Source organism: Argiope bruennichi, chromosome X1, assembly GCF_947563725.1.
Source record: "Argiope bruennichi chromosome X1, qqArgBrue1.1, whole genome shotgun sequence".
Taxonomy (NCBI): domain Eukaryota; kingdom Metazoa; phylum Arthropoda; class Arachnida; order Araneae; family Araneidae; genus Argiope; species Argiope bruennichi.
In genome coordinates, this window is record NC_079162.1 from 102,579,810 (window position 1) to 102,596,768 (window position 16,959).

Below are 16,959 nucleotides of genomic sequence, written 5' to 3' on the forward strand. Positions count from 1 at the left end.
GATAGAAAAAATAATGCCTTACGCATTGCTTTGTATCACGGATCCTGCAAGCAGAAATTCGTTGTTTATATCGACCACTTTTAAAGACTGATAAAGAATCAATCATGAAACGAATAAAAAAAAAATTATAATAACGCTTTTCACGAAGATTCACGAGCAATATAAAAATTACTTTGAAATTTGATCAATATCCTTACATGATTATGCAAAGCTCTTCAGCTATCAATTCATAAAGATTAAAATTGAATATTGGAAATTGATTACCTTTATAATTACTAAAGGAAAGCTAATAAAAACTTGAAAGTGTTTTAAATTTGTAAGTTTATTTTAACGGAATAAAACCAATTCATATTAACCCCTGCAGATGGAGCTGCTGTTATTAAATGTAAAGAGGGTTGCTGTTAGCGCCATCTAAGCACTTACATTTAGTCACTCAAGATCTTCCGAATCGTCCCCGAAAGAACGAAAAATGGGATATCTTATGAATTCTTATCACTTTCGTAAGCTCTTTCGAAAAGAAGGTGAGAAATTTTTTAATTTCTTATTTGCAGTATGCAAAATTATTACTTTTTATTCACCTTCCATAAAATACTTAGTTTACTTAATCTTTTCTATAGAAAAATATGGATTTAATACCAGTTAAAAAAGTAGATGAAAAATTTTCATTTCGATTTTGGCTAAAATAACGATATTAAAATGTGCTACAATTTTGTTATTAAATTTCTTTGCTAAAAAAATAATTAAATATTTTCATCTTCCATAAAATGCTAATTGATTAAATCCTTATATGTAATAGAAAAAGTGAAGTAATGTGAATTAAAGTTATTAGTTGTGCTTATAGGTAAACTAACTGCAGTAGAACATTTAAAATAGTGTTGTTCAATATCTTTATTTACATACAATGTAAAACATTAGCATTTATAACAAATTTTAACATAATATATATATATATTCGGATCTTTTCTGATTTCTTACATTTAAAAAATTTTTTCACAGTGAAAAAACTGGACACAGATCAAGTGGAAATGCCACCAAAGACGAGTAAAAAGGATTCCACCAGGTATTCTTTTGTATTCCCGTTTGTACTGTTATTTTAAATTGATATTTTTCATGTGCAGTAAAGCACCATATATAATTTCTTCAAGAGATCGATGCAAAATAACATAAAAATTAAGACATGGCTGCAATCAAAATTTTAATATTTTTTTGTTTATTATAAAATTAATATTAATAATGTACTTAATTCATCTGAAAGTAATAACTTTAAAGTTTTTTTAGATAGTACTAGCATGTTACTACATAGAAGTGAAAGAAATTATTAAACATTAACATTTATTCTGTAACTTGTTTACAAATTACACATTTCTTTTTTATATGAATTTATGCACATATAGCTACACATTTAATTACAAAAATCTTTACTTGTCTCGGATATGTTGACTGTAAGCAAGTATTCAATACAGTATAATGAATTGAATCAGGTTCATGAGATATTTTGACAAGCTAACAAGCTTGAAGTTTCTCAAAGGAGTCTATCATGTCTTTACAGGGAGGTATTAAAATTTCTTATTCACTTTTCATCATCACTAAAATTAACTCCAAAAAAGTTGTCTTCAATTAATTCTTTGATTGTGAAAAATTCCAAAATCACGAATTATTTTTTTAATGAAATCCTAGAAATGGTAGAAATAATGGCCGAGACAGAAAAATTTATCAATTTTAGAAAAGAGGAAAACTAAAGGCAATCAAACTTTTGCATCCTAATAACAAAGTACTTTTTCCTTCCACTGATTGCAAATGCATCTGGACTGTGAGGAAACATCATAAATAAGACATGTATAACTGTTTTTACTTTATGTAATTTTAGCATCAACATCCTGTCAAAAATCAAAAAGGCCATAAACCAAAAGGATGCAAATTAGCTCTTTACCCTCACTTGTATTTTTTCCCCCTTTTCTTTTATTGACTTTTTGTTGAGATCCATGTTGTCTGCTTGCCCTGGTGTATGTGAGTGCAATAATTGACACAAAAAAAAAACAATAAACTATATGAACGAAATTTCATATTCAAGTTTATCATCAGAATTATACATCTACTCAAGAGCAAATCAAATAGGGATGAATGATCTCACAATTTTGAAGGAGGTACGGGCTCATAGGTTTTTGGAACTTTATTTTCGTGGTGTTTTCAGTATTTAATTTTGAGTTTTCATTTATTTTACAGCGATCATGGTCTGATGTTTAATCAAATATAAAAATAAAGTGTTAGTTAAATTTTACTATTATTATTCTAAAAACACTCCTAACTAGTTATCTTTTGAAAGTTTTTTAAGTCTAAAAAAATTAAATATGGTATTTTGATTCTATAATTAAATAGTATTTGAATTATGTTAAAAAGATCTTGTTATTTTGTTCCATCAACATTCTTGGACAAATTGCTTTAAATTTACATTTGGTTTATATACAAGATAATGAAACTAATTGTTTTGGAAATAATTTGCATTAAAATATTTTGTTATTTTAGTTTGTCAAAATATTTTTCAATTTAAAATGTTAATAAGGGTGTTAAAATAAAGATATACAAACACCTGTTTTGGATGTTGGTAAGGGAAAAGTGTCTAAGAGTCATGCTTAATCTGCCCCTGTATCTGCTTCAAATTTTGTATTAAACTTGTCCACTGGTTGATAGTCTGTTGATCTGGAACACGATAATTCAAACAAAAGCCAGATAAATGAAATTTAATATTTAATCTTCGTATCAAAACTTTAAATCCGTATGAAATTTTGTACTTAATTAATTAACATAAAGAATGCACACCTTATTCTCTTCACTATATGATAAAGTTCAACATCAAACACACTATACTGTGAAAGTATACAAGTGAAGAAAAGAACTAAAGTATTCCTGTTAGTTTAATTTTATAATATTCTAAATATTGATGGTTGATAAAAAGAAAATTTGAAAGTCTGTGGATTGAAACTCAATATAAAATATCAAAATTTAAAAGTTTCAGTTTTAAGTTTTAGGAGAAATAAAAAGAGTAAACAAAAAAAAAAGCTGTTAATCAAAATAATTAATCCAACATCTCATTCCAAAATAGTGCTAATTTCAGAAACTTAATATTTATACTCATACCAAAAATATTATCCAATGCAATAACAATATTACAGTTAATGCAATATCTTTTTAAAATTGCTACCCAACAGATGGCAGTGAAAAAATTTCATGTAATGTTTGGATAAATTTTATCATGCAAACTTTTAAAATGGCCATCTAGCGATCCAGATTATCCTATGGAGAACAACATTGAGATTTCACTGGCAGAGTATTAAGTACATTATGAATATATATTTCATCTGTTGAGGTGCTTTTCATGATCTGGTCAAAAATGGGAAGCAGTAGCAGCATGGGTCTGAAAATAGTAGTGGCCACGAGACAATAGGGAACCATTTACATTTAAAATGCTATCATTTAATTTTTATAATGAAAAGATAGAATTTTCAAGAATGCATGAATTAAAGCGAAAAGATGAAAATAAAATTTCTGCAACATTAAATGTCATTTAGTACATCAGTATTTTTCATATACATTTATTTGTATTCTGAATTGGGATTTGATCATCTGCTATTATGTAATGTATTTTTATTTTCTATAAATGATTCTAACATACACTCAATAATAGCTAATCTGAAGTGAAAACTAGCTTTTCTCAAGCTATTTTTTCATAAAGATTTGGTTACTAATGTAGAATAATAATAAAAGTTTAAGTGTAACTTGAAATTACTCCTATCTATTCCTAATCTAATATATATATATATATATATATATATATATATATATATATATATATATATATAATCGGAAGCAAAAAAAAGTAAAAGCATAATATTTATGATTGAAAATGTAATAAGTTTTTGATAGTTGTATAGCATAATACTATTTTGAGAATTTTTATTTAAAACTCTGTATGAATTTTAAAAATACTTTTAAAAAAGATTGCTTAGACATATATTAACAATTAAAAAATACAGAAGTATGAAGCACACACTTCACTACATGAAGAATTCAAACAAAAACTAAGCTTAGAATGCTATATTATAATATAATGTATAAACCAAAAACAAAGTCTAAATTGAATAATTGTTGAATTTTGGTATATGGTCTTTAGTGTAAATTTATAGATTTGTATCAAGTTTTGAGCAAAATCCAATAATAGGATGTCTGTTTGTCTGAATATAATTAAACTCAAAAACTACAAAATAGAGAAAGTTAGATAAATAAAATTTTGTAAAAATATTTTACCTCTATTAGATAATTATATGCCTATCAAATTTGGAAATAAATTCATCCATCTCTTGGTCTGTATTTCTACAAGCATGTACATGCAATACTCTATATCGAATGACTTAAATATATGGAAATCGGTATGTGATTTTGTAACAACACTTGTAATTCTGTGTTAATTTTTTTTAATCAATTGAATAAATATATATATCTAAAACAAAAATTCAACCTTCTCGTACTATTAATTGCATTCATTTTTAATCATTAAAAAAATTGCTAAGGATCCCACAACAGATTTAGAAATGTTAGATTGATGAAAAAGATCTATATTTCATAACTATTGTTCAACAATGTCATGCATCAGATTTATATCCTTTGCCTAAGGTTCACAATGTTATGCACAAATGGGGAAAGAGATAACATCTTCATTAGAGTATGCAAAAAAAAAAAAAAAATTCATGTGACCACTCCTACTGGTTTATTTTGACATTTACAACTGACCCAAGTCTCATAAGAAAATAGAAAATTAAAAATTCTGAGTTGGAAAACAAAAGCACACATAGTTTTTGATATTAAAGAGAAAGTATCTCGACCATAATTAGGACTATTAGGTAAATCAAATGTTAATAAATATGAAATGGTACTTAATAAATTATCAGGATAGTTAAAAGATTATTAGTTGTTAACTGTCATTAACGATCTAATATAATCACCGAATTTATAATTTCTCATACATATGGGAAAAAATGATTCTAAATATCTATTAATTCCTGACTAATACAATATTAGAAATCTTTAAAATATTAGAATAGGGGACAGAAATTTTTAATACTTGGTCACATTTCAGTACCAGTCTCATTAAAAATGATCTGTTAACTCATTCTCTAAGATTTCAAAAAGTAATCCTGTGGATTTGAGACTCGCAAGATTTTGAATTCAATCCTTTAATGTGTGTCTTGCACATCCAATACAAATTTAGATCTTATTGAAATACTTTTTAAAAGTCATGTAGAAGGTAACAGGTGCATAGAATAATTTTATCTTTTAAAAATAAACACTTAACAAGTACCTTTCAAGCACCTACAGAGAAAGAAAATAAAAGAAATAATCTTAATCTAGAATTTTTTTATTATAGAACTATGAGTTCAATGAAAAAAATTAAGTTGAATATTAACTCAATCAGTGTCCAATTTTATGCAAATATAAACATAAAATACCACCAAGAATTACTGAATATTTTTTTATCAACATGAAACTAATTAAGATGTTTTTTATGTAAGTTTTGTTTAAAAAATCTTATTAAAAGACTTCCACTACATATCTTAAATTAATTACTCTACAATTAGTCCCACAATAAAAAAAAATGTTTTATTTCTATTTCATTAACATTCCAATTGCTCAAAAAAGGTAAAGAACCTAAATAAACATATCTAGAATATAAAAATCATGCTAATTTTATTACACATGTAAAGAAAAGGCTGTTTCTTTTTATAGGTATTTTCAAACACTTCAATTTGTTCAATTTTCTCACTAATAACTTTCCAAACTCATTAAATTTTGTTAATAGTGAAAAGTGTCTGGCTTGTCAAACATTAGCTTTATATTCAATTTCAGAAATTTCCTTTTCTAAGAGAAATTTCTTTTTTCTTAAAGAGATCTACAAAGCAGAGTCTAACTTTTTTCATATCATTGACAACTTTTCTTGAGCCATCTGTTACCCACAAAATAGGCAATATTTTGAATGGATCAATGTTGTTGCATTCTCAATTCTTTAGTAATGTTTACTGAGTGGATTCTGCCAGACTGTTTTATGTAATCATAGACTACATGTTGTGAAACATGTATTTTTCAGTCAACTTTCCCACTTCAATATTTTATTTAATGCTGAATCCTCTTTTAATAGATGCTTGTTCGAGGAGGAATGAAATAATTTTTAAAACTCTCCACAGTTTAAATTTAGGTTCTTTAAATAAAAGATAAAAAGAAAAAACCTCCTCCAATTTCATTTTCCTGACAGGCAAATTTTTGAAATCGAGTAAAGATGATTTGACATGGAAATTTATAAACTTCATGAGAATAGCATCTCCATTACATCTTTTTATCCTTTTTAATGAGAGTATACCTGAGAACATGTTTCTTTTCTCTCTCTTATTTCTTCTCTGCTAAAAATACATTTCTTATTGATGCAACATTTATTGAAGATCCAATCATTATTTATTTCAACATTTTTAAAACAAGCTATTGACAGTCATACTTGAAAAGCATATCATTGGATATTGCTACTGCATAATGTAAGTCTTTCAATGATTTGTTCTTTCTTATGCACACACCCACTTTATCAACTGGAGAACAAGATATATTGTTAGAAACATCATACTGTCATTAGCAATTTACTGAAGAAATAATTTGAATTCAGAAATTTTCTTTCAAAACTTTAAAAAATGCAATCATTGTTTTATTAACTTGTGTATATCAGATGCATGAAAAGGCAAAAGCAGGTCATTATTCTGATACTTTTGAAAAAATGTCTTAATATACTCCACTATGCATGTGAAACCAACTAAAAATGTATCTCCAATACTTCATTGCATCCTTTCTAATGAAGGCACTATCACTCCTCTCTTGTGTAAGGTCATAAATTTTCAGAGCGCACAAATTTTTACTTTTGGAATCCCAGGATAGGAATGGATTTTGCTCAAAAATTGGTAGGAATCTGCAAATTCAATTTTAAGATATTCCAGCTCAAAGCATTTTTCAGTTATGTTCACAGACAGATATAATTCCAAACATGTGTTTTTCAGCAGTTTGAATCACAGAGATTTGGCAAGGTTACAATTATTTCTCTTTCAATAGTTTGTATATAAAAAAATAAAATGAGAATTTTATTGGTATTAGTTAATTTATTTTTAGATTTTTTGATAAGAGTAACATATATTTAAAAGTAATATTGAAGCATCATAAATATTTTATTTTACTTTTATTTTTGAAAGCCTTGAATCATTCTGTGTATTCTCTTATGGAAGTACACAATAAATGAAATACACATTTTCAGACTTACTGTTTTAAACTTTTGAAAAAAAATTAATTCAAGTAAAAATACTTAAATAAATTACTAATAGAGAGTAACTAGATGAAACTTGAAATTTAATGAACAAGTAATCATGTGTGGAAAAACAATGGTGAAATGAAGTTACTGTCAAAAACCAATACTCGTGATTTACATGAATACATAAAATTATTTCTGAAATGAAAGGATTTCCCCCCTATCTAAAGAAGCAAGAGCTTAAAGAAGAGTTATGTACATGAAAGGTTTGTATTTCTCCCTATTTCAAATACGTGAAAGAAGAGTCCAGTAAATGAAAATGTTTTATTTTCCCATTTCTATTAGTATTTCCTTTAACTGAGAAAAAACCCTTTCCACTTACTTTCAGATTCATTAAATATTGAATGATCTGACATCGCATAGAAAATACAGCCTATAATTGAGCAAATCAAGAATGGAGTTTTTTTTTTACATCACAAGGAAAATATAAGCAGATAAAAAAAAATAAGCATTTTTAAGGACTATAAAATATAAGCAGTTTTTAAAGACTTTTAATGATGTTACACACCCTACATAAACTTGTGTGAAAATTTTTATTTTATTCTTGTTTCCCAACGTTTATTCTGCCATAATATTAATAGAAGGAAGAGATGAGAAAATTTTGAAGCACTTATAGCAAAAACTACAGTTATAACATATGAGATCAGCTATAAATAATTATATAATATAAATGTCATACTACTAAAGTGTAAATGTAGAATCGAATATATATATATATATATATATATATATATATATATATATATATATATATATATATATATATATATATATATATTTAATATCAGCAGTTGACAGAATGCCAACATGTATGAAAACAAAGGCATTTATTAAATTTTTTAACATTTTAAATGTAAATATACTTTTGGATAAAACATATACAATATCCTTTTAATGTCAGCAACTGTTTGCAGAAAATAATTTTTAAACCTCAGATTCTTGAAAAATTACACACTTAATCAAAAGAATTTTTATGTCAATTTTTTTTTTCTCTCCAAATTATAACTTTTACAGAATGGTATAAAATTCAACAAAACATTAGGAGTAGCAACTCAAAAATAAATAGAGAAATTAATTTGAAAAAAAATTAAAAATGCAATATTAATGAACTGTCCAAATTTCTTCAATATCCCTTAGAGCATTTGTGATCAAAATCTTTTTAGTATCTTGGATTTTAATGAGATACAAGCTATTTATAAACTTCACTTTTATTTATACATAAGTTAAATAAAATATGTTGTTTTAAAATTTACTAGGAGTTATTAAAGTCAAAGAAATATGAATGAACAAAAAGAGACTCATGTAAGTACTGAGTTTATTGTTGAAAATCGCATTTTTTATCAGCAGTTGTTCTTTTGAAAACTTTTAAAGTCTATTAAATGGTAAAAATAACAGTTCAATATCTAGCTATGCTTTGTTACATAGGGGCAATGAACTAATATAGTTAAACATGTTTAATTAAAATAGCGACATTCTTATTTTTACAAAAGGGGGCATTAAGACACAGAAAGGCATAAAATTTGAAAAATGTCTAATGTTTCTAATATCTTAAATATTGTTTACAAATTCTACGATTTACAATTTAATATTATTTTTGTAGTAATACTGAAGAATAATTATGAAAAGTAATTTTGTAAAATCATCATTATTGTACTTTATTTAATCTTTCATTCATATTCTGTTCGAAATTTAACATGAAATAAAAGAAAAATTTTGATTAAGTCATTCTAGATAAAATCCTGTGAACAGATGCAAGAGAAAATTAGTAAAACACATTACAAATCATACATGTTTATTATTCTTACTGAAAATTCTAGTGATGATTTATAAAGATTGATATTCATATAAAAACCTTTAAAAACATATTTTTAAAATTGATACTTAAAATCGAATATAAAAGTGTTATGTAGAAAAAAAAAATTGCATAATTTATGTGTAAAATTAAGCATAAAAATACTATTCTTGAAAATAATACATATGGCCATGACTTCTTTATTTATGAATTAAAATGCAGTTTTCAAAGATTTTCAGGAATTGGGAAGAACTTAAAGGCTTTTGAATTGGTAAGAACCTTTTCTCTCCAATAAAAGTGAAGAAGTCTGTTGAACTACAAGCTAGAAATTCCCTCAAGAAGCTTGAATAATTTTTCTTTTTAAACACAATAATGTAAGGTCATACAAAATTCATAATGTAAGGTCATACATCATATTCTGATTAAAGAGGATATGTGCTATTGAATATGACTAGCAATGATAACAAACCAAAATTACCGAAAAACCCTTTCCTTAAACCGTGCCAGAATCCAAAACTTAGCTCTGTCATCAGAATGATATTTTTTACCATAAAATATGACAAGTAACCTCATTTTCAGCATGCAGCAGTAATGTTTATATAGTTAATAATATAGTTAATATAATATATAATGTTTATATAGTAATGTTATAGGTTGCTTCTTTCAGCATTAGTTGGATGCTTCCAAAACTAAACCTATAATATTTCAACTGTGTTAGTTGTTACTTGTATCTAATAAGATTCTACTTATGCTTATTTTGTAATCTTAATATTAGCTGCATCACTGTATTAGGCATACGAGTGTATTATTTCACTGACAAATTATAGCTTAAAATCATGATTCCTCTCTTTACCCATAATTTTATTTATAAATACAAATGGATTTTTTTTAATTGATAAAGACTACAAAAAGATGAGAATGGGTTAAAAGACTTCCTGTTCAGTTGTATATTTAAACATCAATTTCTTAAATACAATTACTGAGTAAAAATCAGATTATTACATATTTGTTATGGTCTTGATTTCTCTTTTTTTACCATGATTTTTGCTCTTCAAAGATATTCATGACTTGAAATAGTTATGATGAACATCAATATATGAAATTAGGCATGTTTGTCATAGCTGCATATGAACTTGGTTAGTGTACCAATATTAAATATTATTTCATTATAATAACATATTTTTGTTTTTCAAAATTACTTAAAAGTAATCATATCTGTAATTACATGTGCAGTTACTCTCCTTGATACATAATATTTCACTTAAATTTGTCTGTTAGCACTATATTTATTACTGTTGATGCATTTTTAACACTGAAATTTAAATATAATAAATTCAAAACCAAATTATAGAATATTTAACTTTAATCTTTTATAATGATAACATAGTTGATTTTTTAATAAATACTGAATAAAAGCTTTTTTTCAAAATATTCACTAATTATAATATGTTCTGTTAACAGTATTATCAATGACAACAGCAAATATTTTATAATGATTGCTTGAATATTGAACAACAAGAAAAAGGGCAATTTTTCACTGATAACAGCAATGACTGATATAAAACACATATATCCATTAAAAAACTATATTGCTTGGTTTTTAAATGACTTTTGAAAAATAACATGCCATAAAAATCAATTTATAAAAGTGAAACATAAACAATAAATGCCATTTTTTTTTCAAAATGTAAAATTATAAAAGTCAAATTTTCAATTATTTTTTTAAATAATTTCTTACAATATTCTATCATTTAATCAAATGGATATTTTCAATTTAAAGAAATTTCTAGATGACCAATTAGAGCTATATATGAAATAGTATGATAATGTGCATTTTATAGGAAAATGGCAAAAAGGAGCAAGGGCAAGACTGCAAAACCCAAAGGAAAATTACATTTAGAAGCAACAACTTCAAGTAAGTTCATGTTTTTTTTAACAGAAAAATTTCTGATTTTCACCTAAATAGCAACAATTTGTTTAGAAGTAATAAATCTAATGTAACCAATCCTATTTTTAAAATAATTTTTTTTTCATTCATAATCAAGATTAAATTAACCAATATACTGGAAATGGTATAGGAAACTGTCATTTAAAATAATGTGATTACGGAATTATTAAACATAAAAAAACATTCAGAACATTAATCAATAAATATTTAAAAATTTCTAGAATTACACTTTATATCAGAATACCTGTTTCTATTAACCTGTGAAACATAAAACCAATAAAACAAGAACTTGTTATAATTTGTTTTATTCCATGCAATATTTCTTCAGTATGGGAATTATTTAAAGGGGTACTGTGGTAATGTATAACCATACTATTTTATCTAAATATAAGTTTGTTTATTTAGATAAAACAGTTTGCATATATATATATATATATATATATATATATATATATATATATGTGCATATGCATATCCCATACTATTTTGTCTTAAAAATAAGTTTAAGTTGAATACAATAATTCTTTTTACCTTTTCAATAATAAAACCTTTCAATCCCAACGAATTTTCTATAGAAGTAAACCCTAGATCTGGTGTGTAAATAACAAAAATAAAATGGTGAAATGAAGGGGTAATTTGTTGTTCTCCATAATTATTAAAATACATTTAATTTGTTTACTGAATAATCAAAACTCTATTCAAATTCTAATTTCTTTTTTAAACTTTTTAGAAAAAAAAAAATTTCAATATTGAGATGTTATTTGAATAATGAAAAGTTCTCAAGTTTGATTATAGTTAATTTATTAACAAATGTAACTTACGATTTAACTTAAAATCTAAAGGGTGCTATAGCTGAAACTTTGTGGTTCCATTATTCATACTACATTTTGAAAATATTTTTGCTAACCTTTAAAAATTAGAAATTTTTCTTTCATTTCAGATTTTTTAAAATTATACATGCATATTCTATAACCCTTCTTTTTTTATAATATTTTTATATAAGATGAAAAAGGAAATTAAACCCATAAACTTAAAAGAATAATACAGCGCTAAAACAAAAACAAAACCTTTTAAACAGTTAAAATAACAGTTACCACTCAAAATTTAGTTTTACATTCTAGCAGGGCCAATGAACTATAATCTTTAAAATAACAGCTTGTGTATTTTTAGATTTAAATCGTGCTTCTATTATTTTAACAATTTTTCTGAATTTTAAGAATTTTCTTTTGTAGAAAATCGGGAATACCCAAATATCATTTTTTTAAAGCTTATTTCAGGAAAGCAAGAGATATATTTACTTTAATCCTGGAAGAAGCTATAAAAGATTTAAATTTATATTTAAAAGCTTTTAACGTGAAAAAAAGGTCAAATTTTGCCTTTTTTTTTTTAGGTTACAAATTAGGTTTCATTGCTAAAGTATATCTTTTTTTTAATGATGTTTAAGGGAAATTCGTCATAAAATGAATAGAACGGCGTTAAGCTCTCAAGAATGAATCATATATTTATAAAATGTTGTTTCAATTTTTTGCATTTAGGTATTTGCTTAGTGTTTTTACTTTTTAAATAAAGTTTCTTTTATCATTTTCAGAATTTCCGAAACCAAGGATTACAAAGGAGGTAAGCTAGAAACATGCGCAGTTCAGAAATATTTCTTTTATATTTTAAATGTTTTTTTGAAATAAGTTGCAAAAATTTAACAATTAAATAATTGATTTTATTGTAAGGTAAATTAAGAAATTTATTACAGACGACAGTGGATAGTTTTTTTGTAATAATATACTTTTAATCTAATAAGGAACGCAAAATGTTCTCAAATTATTGATGTTTCATATGCTAATAGAATTATAGAAGAATGTTAATATCATAAAGAAAACATTGCTTATTATCTGAAATTTTATTCAAGAGCCAAAATATCAAAAGAAGTTCTATCAAAGTTTCAATATGCTTAAGATCTGAAAATTTCATCGCAGATCTTGTTGTACGTTTTAAATAGGAAGTTGGAAAGCATAATTTTAAAAGAGTTTTCATTTTCTTTTTAGAATTGTTGTTCGGTATATCTAACAGAGTACGTTTACGTATTTAGAGAAATATTTGAAATTGAATAGATGCTGACAGTCACAATTTTGACGACTCTCGAATATATTTAATTTAAAAATCATATGCAGCAAATAAAAATATATTTCTATTTACTATGAAATACGACGATTAGCTTCATCTTGAAATTTATGTATTTGCAGCTTCTAAACTAATATTGGATATAAATTTATTTCAAAAATTCAATAAACGTAAAATATGTTATTTTCTGGTATTAAGATATGAATAGTGTCTATATATATAAAACAGGAAAATTAAGAAACCAGTAATTCAGCCAAAGCTGCTGAACCGATTTCGATAATTTAGGTTTCATATAAAAGATCCTGAACCGAGATATGCTATCAAAGGTTGCTTGTGCTCTTTCTCCTTCAATTTTCGAAACAAATCTAAAAATTAAAACTGCGTTGTGTATTCTCTTTGGAGAAATCATACGATAGAGCTCAGCAACCGAAACCACCAAACCGTTTAAATAAAATTTATTTCATATGAAAGCGTATGGCCCCTAGATATGAAAAATTGGTTAAATCGGTCCGTTATATTTTTTATTTAGTGATTCACATACGAACTCTGTCCAGTTTTCCCCTTCGGAGAAAGGACATAGAAGTAACATTTTGAAATATCTCTCGGAATCGGAAATTGGTTTGAGAAGAGTACTATTGATTTGATATGAAATTCATTTAATTTTCCTGTAGATATTGATGACATTAATTTCATGTGAAATAAAATTTGGTAAAATCAGTAGGGTATTGGGTCAGGATTGTTCTTTGGTTTTGCCGATTATTTTGGATGCGGGTGAACTGCTGATCGCCGAGGGAGCTAGTATATTTTTCTGTATGAAAATCTGTTGTACTGATCTTAATAGAAAATGGAACAACAACTGGATTAGATAAAGAACTATTTGCACTTTCTTGCATTCGAAAGTTAATCCTAATTATATGTATATAAACAACAGATGAAAAATCTAAATAACGAAATGAATCTGTTATGAAAGCTGCCAGTTACAGTTATCCTCTATAACTACTTAAATATGATAACTATTTTTCTGTTTGTTGTTATTATTTTCCTCTTCTTTTCCCTTTGAATTTTTCCGATTTCAGAAATCCAATTTATGTTAATTACGTTTTTAGATGGAAGAAAAAAATTAATCAAAAACCCTAACACATATTCCTAATTTATTAATTTTTTTAAAAATTGGATGAGAAAGATAGTATAAAGCTAATAAATCGCTTAGCACACAACAATCTGTAAAACAAATATATCGTTAATTTAGCGCTTATTTCATATTGGTCTCTTTTGTGTATTTAGAAATATCAGGTCAGATCAAATGAAAATGGAACAGTGGTTAAAATTTGATGCGTAAATGTGACGATAATAGTTTGTAAAAGTAGAGTGGGAGATGTGAATGACAACTCTTATTTGAAATGAACTTCCTTAGGTCATCGAACGGAGCTACATGATATGCAGTGATGGTCGGGCAACAATGCAGGTTGCTATTTCCTCCGCATCACATTTATGGCTAAAGAGCAATCATTGACATATCGGTCTGCTTGCCTGATGACAGACAGATCCCTTACATTTTAGGCAAAAATATTGATATACAAAATAATGAGAATTTAATGCTGCAGAAATTTTATTTTCATCTTTGGCTTGGATTCATGCATTTTATGCAATTCTGTCTGTTCGTTTTAAAAATTTAGTTACCACTGTAAGTATAATAGGGCCACTATAGTCTCTTGGCAATCAATATTTTCAGATTCAGTTTGCCAATAGGATCAAAGCGATGGACGCGATGTTGGATTTCGAAAATTGCATTGATGAATGAAGAAATGCACGAAGAACATTTACTGCCATCGACTCGAGTGAAGGACTGGCACAAGCGATTTTGTATCTTCTAAAGTGTCTTTTTCCCATGGTAATGCATGATCACTCGCATACTAAACAAGTTGACGAAGGTTTAGTTGACAGAGATAAAACCCCACGATATAGCCCTGATCTTTCATCGTGTGATTTTGAAATGTTGCTGAGTTGAAAAAAAATGTTGGCACTTTTTTTTTGTTGTTGTGTTCTTCACTCAGACAGAAAAGTCATGCACTCTATTCGAAACTAGTTTCAGTTTCAATTATATGCAAGGTATTGGCCACTTGGTGAATCAGAGGGAAAAGTGCTTGTAATTTTTCTGATTATTTTTTTAAATGAACTATGCCATTTCATTCTATGGTTCCTGCTATGTTTTCCTTGATCCGCCCATATAATTTCAGTTGCTTTCTATCATTCATTACATAGCTACCTTTTCAACTATGCTAGAACTGCTTATACTCCCGCCGGATAGAAAACATGTAGTTGATTCCGTTTTCGGATCTAAAGCAGGTTACTTAACCCATTTGTCGAGATTTGTGTACTTTTCCTTTTCACCAAATGGGATAACGTGCAAGAATTAAGGAACCTGTGCAAATTGAGTTTTGAATTCACAAATTAGGGTTCATAGCCAAATAACAAGACCACTAGACAAAAGTGTACACAATTGTCCGGAAGTTGTTGTCTGGTTTATGATGTTACCACCACAAACCATAAAAAGCTTTAATGATGGCCGTTTCTCTAAATAGCTTTTGACATAGTTTAGCAACATACTTATAATATTCTATAGAATCTTTAAAAAAAAAATGGATTTTGAACATAATTATCTTTTGTTTATCGCTAATGCAGGGTTAATTTCCTTATTTTATTCTTCTTTTGACTTGAACGTTCAGTATATGTGAAACATTTTGACGTTCAAAGAAAGCGACTATTTTCATTTGCACTCCAAGAAAAAACTGTTAAAGTATGTAGTTAATATTAATGACAAAAAACGATGTAAACAAATAGCAGATAAAATAAATTTCCTTTCTTCTCGAAACAAAAGATTGTTAGAGCTTTCTTCTTATTATTTCTATTTTTAGACGTTTATTGCAATATCTGGGCCAGACTTTTAACCAAAATGCTCGATTTCATTATTTGTGAGCTGCTACTACAAAACTTATACGATTTTTTCCCCATTAATTAAGCATATAAAAGTATTGAAAAAAGTTTCTTACGAAGTTTTCATTCTATAATAATTATCCATTGTACGCTTTTTATATTTTAATGTTTGCATTTTGAGAACATTTATAGAATGAAAAGTTCGTTTTTTTCTAAAATATAGACAAATGTTTGTTAAAGTAAAATTTTAGCTCTTTTATTTTTTTAATTTTATCTAACTTATTTTATGTGTGTGTGTGTGTGTGTGTGTGTGTGTGTGTGTGTGTGTGTGTGTGTGTGTGTGTGTGTGTGTGTGTGTGTGTTTGGTTCAAATAATAATTGCAATTTTATTTCCGTAGAGAGCCCCATCTGAAGCAAAGCATTCAATTTCACGGTACTGTGTGACACATTTTATGATATCATTTTATTTATTTGCTGATTTAAATTAAATTGACTAGTACTCTTCTTATATTTATTTAGAGATAAAATCGTCTTATTTGTATGCTTTAAAAATATTTGTATGTTCATATTTGTATGATTTGAAAATATTTCCGTTTTTATTACTGATCTGCTTATGTTTTATTGTATGCTGAAATTTAAAATATTCAAATAACTGAATTATACAATGCTTAATGTCGTTTTTCTTGTGTCAGATTGATAAGAATAATCCTTTTTTACATTTCTCACATCCAAGTATTATGAAGTTAGATATTTAATACTAGAAAAGCAAAAATAAATAAATTA

The 16,959-nt window shown here is 26.4% G+C and overlaps 1 protein-coding gene across 1 annotated transcript in view; it reads left to right on the forward strand.

Annotated features, from left to right (window-relative positions):
* The first annotated feature begins 449 nt into the window (after positions 1-449).
* Positions 450-16,959, forward strand: part of LOC129959107 (uncharacterized) — a 28,726-nt gene continuing 12,216 nt past the window's right edge. The window contains exons 1-5 of the mRNA XM_056071923.1: positions 450-521; positions 997-1,060; positions 11,021-11,094; positions 12,716-12,744; positions 16,575-16,609. Of these exons, the coding sequence (XP_055927898.1) occupies positions 470-521; positions 997-1,060; positions 11,021-11,094; positions 12,716-12,744; positions 16,575-16,609 (254 nt within the window). The 5' untranslated portion in view covers positions 450-469. The remainder of the gene's footprint in view (positions 522-996; positions 1,061-11,020; positions 11,095-12,715; positions 12,745-16,574; positions 16,610-16,959) is intronic.